Raw genomic sequence first — 6824 nt, 5'->3', positions numbered from 1 at the left:
TTGGTCAAAAAGATTTTTTGTTTTGTTTTGTTTTGAATTGGGGAATCGGGGGAAGGGGAACAGACAAGTTGCTGTCCTTTTGTTCTTCAGTCTAGTGTGGAGGATGTTGCTTCACTGGCCCAAGTTGGCACCATCATTGCGCTCTTCCCGGGAGAGGCACATCAGTCACCGGCTTCTGGATGGCCACTCACTGCGGCTGCTGGCCGCTCACGCTGGCTGCTGGCTACACACAGTAGCCCATGGCAACCCACTGCCACGGGCTGCAGCCTACGCCGTCGCCGTCAACTCATGGCAGCCCAGCTCCAGGTTGAGCTGTTGTTCAGCATCTTAGCTGTAGAGGGCAGTGTCACTGGCCCTCATATGTGGGATCCAAACCGGGGCCCTCTGGTGTCCCAAGCCAGTTCTTAACCATCGCGCCACTCGGCCGGCCCCAAAAGATTTTTACTGAACTTGCTTAGAATGAACACTTGCAGAGGACAAGATGCTCTTCAGTTGGCCTGTATGGAGGGAGATGTAAGGCAGCTTCTCTTTGGTCACTAACCCTGATCCCCGCTGCTACCCAGGTGTCAGCACCTCTGCAGGAACCAACACTGTGCTGCACTGAGTTGCAGTCTGGAAAGCTCAGTGATGAGGTTTCAAACTCCACATTGCCTGTTAAGAAACCACCACTATTTAGTACTGCAGCCCAGACCCGACAGTGGTAGTTTCTTACAGGCAATGTGGGGTCTGAAACCTCATCAGTGAGCTTTCCAGATTGTTCCATTAAGACCCACAGGTCGAAGGGCTGGCCGAGTGGTTCAGTTGGTTAAGAACATGAGCTCTGAGCAACCGGGTCACTGGTTCGATTCCCATATGAGCCAGTGAGCTGCGCCCGAGCTGAGCTGCCAACAGGTGGCAGGATGGCTCAGCTGGTGAGAGCACGTGCTCCTAAATACAAGGTTGCCGGTTTGACTCCCGCATGGGATGGTGGGCTTTGCTCACCTGCAACTAAGATTGAACATGGCACCTTGAGCTGAGCGGCCGTGAGATGCTTACAGGCGACTGGACTTGGAGCTGAGTTTGCTACACCCTCCACAACTAAGACTGAAGGACAACTTGGCTGTTCCCCTTCCCCAATAAAAACATCTTAAAAAAAAAAAGACCCGCGGGTCTATATTGCTCATGATTTCGTCAAGTCCCGTGTTCATCACCTGGAAAATGCTGGTTCAATCATGTAGATCTTCCAAATGTTGATCGATTTCATCATACAATCACATTAGTTAATATCACCACTGAACTCATCACAAGTACTGGGAAAATATCACTCATGGTGGGAATACAAGCTCTCCAAAATTCTGATTTTTGCTTGAAAACTTTATTATTGGCAACGCTACCAATTTCCCTTGAAACTCTGAAAGGCTCGTTTCCCAGAAAACATCTGCCAAATAGTCAATAATTTGCCGCTACTTTCACATAAAAATGGTACACCAAAGAACACACCTAATTCAGCTTGCAACTCAGCTGCATAACTGCTTTTCCTCGACACACTTAACCGTGCTTTCCGCATGCTGCCATCGGCAAGGAACATGGCAATTCCCCCGGGTCAAGATTTAATACAATTTGTACTGCTTCTATGAAGGGACAGTCCTAAGGGAAGCTGGTGGTGAAGACTGACTAGTTGGTGCTACTGCCGTGGTTCCTGCCAAGTTGCCAACTGCTGACCTCAGATCTGAGAGGCTCTCGGGACCCCCGGGGATGTGCAGAGCACATTTTGAGAACCATTCTAGGTACTGCCCCAGCTGTCTCCACAACCTACGGTCTTGATTTCCGTGGTATCAAAAATTCAGTGAAGGCTGTAGCTTTAGGGACAGTCAAGTCAAACCTACTTGTATACGGAATTGACTATCAGAACTGGAGATGGAAAAACTGCCTGACAGTGACTCTCTTACCGTTTTTCATCTTCTCTCCCCTAAGAAGGCTTATCATATCTTTGTCTTACCTGCCTTCACCATGGAAAGTTAATACCACATATACCATGTACTAGGTACTGTGGTCCCTTACAGGGCCACAGGTTATTGTCTAAGATATAATTTTTTTAGCTGAGCTATCCTGCCCGTTGGCAGCTCAGCCAGGCCAGGAATTGAACCGGCAACCCTGTTGCTCAGAGCTTGCACTCTTGAGCGAGCTCTTAATCAACTGAGCCCCTCAGCTGGCCCTATGTCTAAGATTTTTTTGTCCCCCATCCACTTTTCAGCCCCATTTAGAATGATGGCCTGTGGCCAATAACTCCCTTTTAGGGTTCAGGTCTTTCCCATGTATTTCCCAGCATTCCCTGTGGGCACAGGAGGTACATGAGGGCTTCTAAGGGAAAGCAGAGGTGTCTCTCTAAACCACCCAACATTAAAAAATTTTCAGTGTTGACTGAACATCTTAAATTCAACGATCTCCCCAGAAATCAGGAAGGCAGGACCTATTTCAGAAAAAGGACTCACCATGGAATTGTTTAAAGTTGTCAATGTCCTAATGACATAAAAAGGACTTGGGACTCAGATGGGTTATTTTTTTTTTTTCCACTGGGGAACGGTGTTTTGGTGGGGTTTTTTTTGTTTTTTTTCTTTTTTAGCTGAGTCATCCTGCCACGTGTTGGCAACTCAGCAGCTGCTCAGCTTGGGCTGGGACTTGAACCACTGTTACTCAGAGCTCAAACTCGTGAGTGAGCTCTTAACCAACTGAGCCACTCGGCCGGCCCTGGAACACTGTTTTGTTTTTAGGACCCATCAGCTCCAAGTCAAGTTTCAATCTAGTTGTGGAGGGCACACCTCTGTGGCCCACGTGGGAATCGAACCGGCAACCTTGGTGTTATGAGCACTGTGCTCTAACCAAGTGAGCTAACGGCCAACCCCCAGATGGATTTTTTTATAAAGCTTACAATTTCAGAAAGGTCTGAGGTACAGCCCTCCTAATAGATACAGTGATCACAAATGTTATATTTACGCCCCCAAACTTGAACACTGGGTCCTAAAGCAGAATCTGTGGCACAGTCACAAAGTGCCGCTGTTCGTAGCTCTCCACCAGGGCCTGTGTCAAGAAGGGGAGGGAGTGGTTCTGTGGCCCAGCACGGCTACCCAGCTCCAAATCCAAGAGCCAAGTTCATCGAAAGCCAGGATGCTCCTCCAGGTCCTCTCGGGCAAGGAGAGTCCTGGACGTTTCCTGGGGAACCAGAGTCAGGTGGCTCAGAGGCCTTCAGGCCGCTGATACTTCCAGAAAGCCACCTCCCCATCATCACTGCAGGAGGCCAAGAGTCCCTGCTCCTTGGGGTTCCAGGCAACACAGTTGACATCCTGGGAATGGGCCTGAGGCAAGTGGGCTGTCAGGGAGAAGGTGGGCTGCTGAGGGTCTGAGCCGGGGTCCTCCTCAAACACTCGGATGGCATCGTCCCCACAGGCTGTAGCTAGCGCCCCAGTCAGCTGACACCTGGGAGGAACGTGTGCCATCAGTGTGGATGCTAGTGGCTCCTTCCTCCCCAACCCAGCAAGTCAAGTAGAAGGGACTACAGTCCCAGGCTGGCTCTCTTCCCATGTTCAGGCTTCAGCTAAGGTCTTATTGAGGGCTCCTCTAACTAATATACAGCCACAAACATCACCCCCTAAGTCTTCAAGTGCTGCCATCTAGGTTTACCCCCATTATAATTAACCTAAACAACTACGTGATTCTGAATTGTACTTTTGTCACTTAGCATAATTTCTCTTGTCATGAAGTTTACTCAGTTTTTCAAACAGATGTAACAGACCGATGAATACTACCATACTTCACTGAAGTCTGTTTTTGTTATTCCCAAATATTTGCTAATGTAAACAAAGCTTAGGTGCAATCAACTTTTCTCACTACTTAGGATTATTTCCTAGGTCTAGGTTCTTGGGCCAGAACTGCCCTCTGACTGTCCCACGTAAATGGTGTGGTTTTTCTAGACTCCATAAGGGCAGAGCCAGTGTCACAAACTATACAACCCCCGTCATGAACCCACAGTTACAATAATATTTCTGGATGGTATGATGCTGTGTGATTCCCGCCTCGCCCCCCTCTCCCCCTGCCCCCAAAGGCTGGTGTTGCTCTCACAGCCTGGGAGCTTGATGTAAGGTACAGGCCTGGACCTAAGTCTGTTCCGGGTCCTGTGACCGGGCGGCCAGCTCTAAGCCAGCAGGGTGCATAGTCTGGCCTGTTCTGAAGAAGTGAGGGTGCTACTCTCTGTTCCCATGCACCCCCAAAGGGGATAGAGCAGCACTGGTCTGACTTCTTTAAAACCTCTACAAATGAGGGGGTGTGGGTGGGGATGAGGGTTGGAGATGAAGGTCTTACCAAGCGACGTCGTAAATGGTCCTGGAGTGGAAGCCTGACAAAGTGCAGATACACTTCCAGCTGGGATCAGAGCCGCTGCATGCCACCCCTGAATGACAGACTTCTCCTGAGTCCAAAACACGTCTGTGTCCTGAATACCTCAAGAAGTAACTGCCCCACTGCACAGGAGACCCTAATTGCCCTTCTTCATGAGGCCCCATCTTCATTCCTCACTGATCTGCCTCACACACCATGACCTGACTGGTACTTTTACAGCAGAATTCTGAGAAGGAAATGTCCCGTTCTTTCAAAACCCTTTTGCGGCAAACTGACTAGCCTGCCTTTGAAGGCCACCCACCTGCCAGCCCCACCCACCTTACTTCTTCCAAACCCTTCATACCCTGTGCTCCACCTAAAGGACTCACTCTTCTGGTTAAGTCTAGGCTTTCCCACCTTTAATGCCTTTGCTCGCACTGTTCTGTCTTCACCCAGCATTCTAGTCATGTTAAAATCCAAGGCACCCTTCCATGCAGCCTTCCCCTATTCCACCAGCACTTCCTGGCGCCCTCTGGCGGCACATCCCCCCTTTTGCCCCAATCTGCTGCGCTTTATCTGTAGTCTCAGCCCTGAAAGACTGTCAACCTCACAGACAGGCTCCTTCAGCTCCACTCCCGGTCCCTCACCTTGCTCGTTGCCTGGTAAATACTGGCGCCAGATGCGCACTGTGCGGTCGTCACTGCAAGAAGCCAGACGCTGACCACTGGGGTCAAAGGCCAAGCTCCACACAGTGGACTCATGGCCCTCAAGGGTGGCATAGCATACCCAGTCATCCTCTTCCTCCCGGTAGAGCTTCACTGTGTCATCATAGCTGGCAGAGGCTAACAGCTGGGGACACAGGGAAATAGCATTTATGCCCAGGAAGTGCCTGTGGTCCAAACACTTCTCCCTGCTAGGACAGGACATTCCAGGGAACTGTCTCTCTTTTGGTCACAGACAGCGATCCCTAAAAACCAGGCTGAGGCGGAAGAGCAGAGGCCTGGGCACAGCCTCCACACTAGAACTCCTTCCCACCAAGATACTCTGCCGGACTCTTACTTCCTGGTTCGGGTGCCAGACCACATGCTTGACATCCTGTGTATGGGAGTTGAGGACACTGACACATTCGTACTCATCTTCTTCATCAACTGCGGGAGGAAATAAGAAGGGAGCTCATGAGCTAACCCCGTCAGGGTCAGAGCGGGATGTCTGTCCGCGGGCTCCCAACTGCACCTGGAGGGACCTGGACTCACCTTCCCAGACCCACACACTCTTATCTCGGCTGCAGGTGGCAAGGAGGTTGCCAGATGCGGCCCAGGCCACTGACTTGACCTCATTTTCATGGCCCTCCAGAGTGGTTACACACTGAAAAGGGAAAAGCGTCAAGAATCAAAGGCAGCTAAGACCCGTGGGGTCCTTTTCATGGGTACAACCCAAAGGGCCCAGGTTGACTCAACTTCCTGAACCAGCCTTGGGAAACAAAGGAGCACAATCCTGGTCCCATCCAGCCTGGTTACCCCAAAGTGATCCTGGATCTTCTTCCAAATGCAAGCGGTAGCATCAAAGCTGGCAGAGGCCAGGTAATTGCCGCAGGGAGACCAGGCCACCTTCCGCACAGTGCGCTCGTGGCCTTCGGAAAGGACATATTTGCAGATCCAGCTGTCACCTAAAAGCAGAGGACAACCAGGCACTAGAACATTATCAATGCCAACGGATAATGGAGGCTAATACTGCAGCTAACCTGGGGGCAAGCTTCAACATGCTTTCAGAAAGAAGTAACTTCCTCTGAGGCATCGCCCTTCTGAAACAAATCTGAGGAGTCACCCTTCAGATTTAGAGCCGTCAGTGGCTCCCCAATGCCCTCGGGGTAAAATTTAAATTTCACCGTCCTCGCAAGTTACTCCGCAGGTTACTTTCCATCGCCCTTTTCTCATTTTCCCGCCTTAGCAACTATCACAATTACCTCCACAGTTCCAGCCTGTCTCCTGACGTTTCTGCTTCTAGTACTTGCCAGAAAAGTCTGTCTCAGAGTGGCAACGTCCACCGCGAGGAGGCCTGTCGCCCTTTTCCCTGAGCCGTTCCCCAGTCAGGGTCGGCCTGCCGCGCACCCCCGAGTCTGGAGTCCCCGGCGACGGGGTCGCGCGCCAAGGCCAGGCCTTACCTTCCATGCCCCAAATGCGGACTCTGCGGTCTCCCCCGCACGAGGCCAGCAGGGTTCCCGCGGGGTTCCAAGCCAGGAACCAGCAGCGAGAGTCCGGGTGTGCTGGGACACGGCCCAGCAGCACCAGCGAGTCCTTCATGGCGGCCTGGCGCAGAACCACTAGGAGGAAGTAGCAGAGTTCCCACCGCGGGGCCCACCACGAATATACCCGCGACACTCACTCCGCCTTCTGCGGCCACCACTCCGGCCGCTTCCGCCCGAGGGCCCGGGTTGTTCTGGGAACGGAAGTGTTTGCTGCTGCAGCCGCGCTGCC

General features: G+C 51.6%; 1 protein-coding gene across 2 annotated transcripts; it reads right to left on the bottom strand.

The window, feature by feature from the left end:
• Positions 1–2946: 2946 nt before the first annotated feature.
• CIAO1 (cytosolic iron-sulfur assembly component 1) lies at positions 2947–6767 on the bottom strand. 2 transcript variants are annotated; one of them, XM_019660063.1, is made up of 7 exons: positions 6512–6767; positions 5808–6016; positions 5604–5715; positions 5410–5498; positions 4998–5199; positions 4336–4423; positions 2947–3453 (listed from the first exon to the last, which is right to left on the bottom strand). In XM_019660063.1, exons 1-7 carry the CDS (start codon positions 6648–6650, stop codon positions 3213–3215), a joined length of 1080 nt encoding a protein of 359 aa, XP_019515608.1. In that variant the 5' UTR covers positions 6651–6767; the 3' UTR covers positions 2947–3212. The 2 variants fall into 2 exon arrangements, with proteins under 2 accessions (XP_019515608.1, XP_019515610.1); XM_019660065.1 differs by having other exon boundaries at positions 5868–6016; positions 6512–6765.
• Positions 6768–6824: the final 57 nt, after the last annotated feature.

This window comes from Hipposideros armiger, unplaced genomic scaffold, assembly GCF_001890085.2.
Source record: "Hipposideros armiger isolate ML-2016 unplaced genomic scaffold, ASM189008v1 scaffold_310, whole genome shotgun sequence".
Taxonomy (NCBI): domain Eukaryota; kingdom Metazoa; phylum Chordata; class Mammalia; order Chiroptera; family Hipposideridae; genus Hipposideros; species Hipposideros armiger.
The sequence above is the reverse complement of the archived record's forward strand: the minus strand, read 5'-3'. Positions and strand labels throughout refer to the sequence as shown.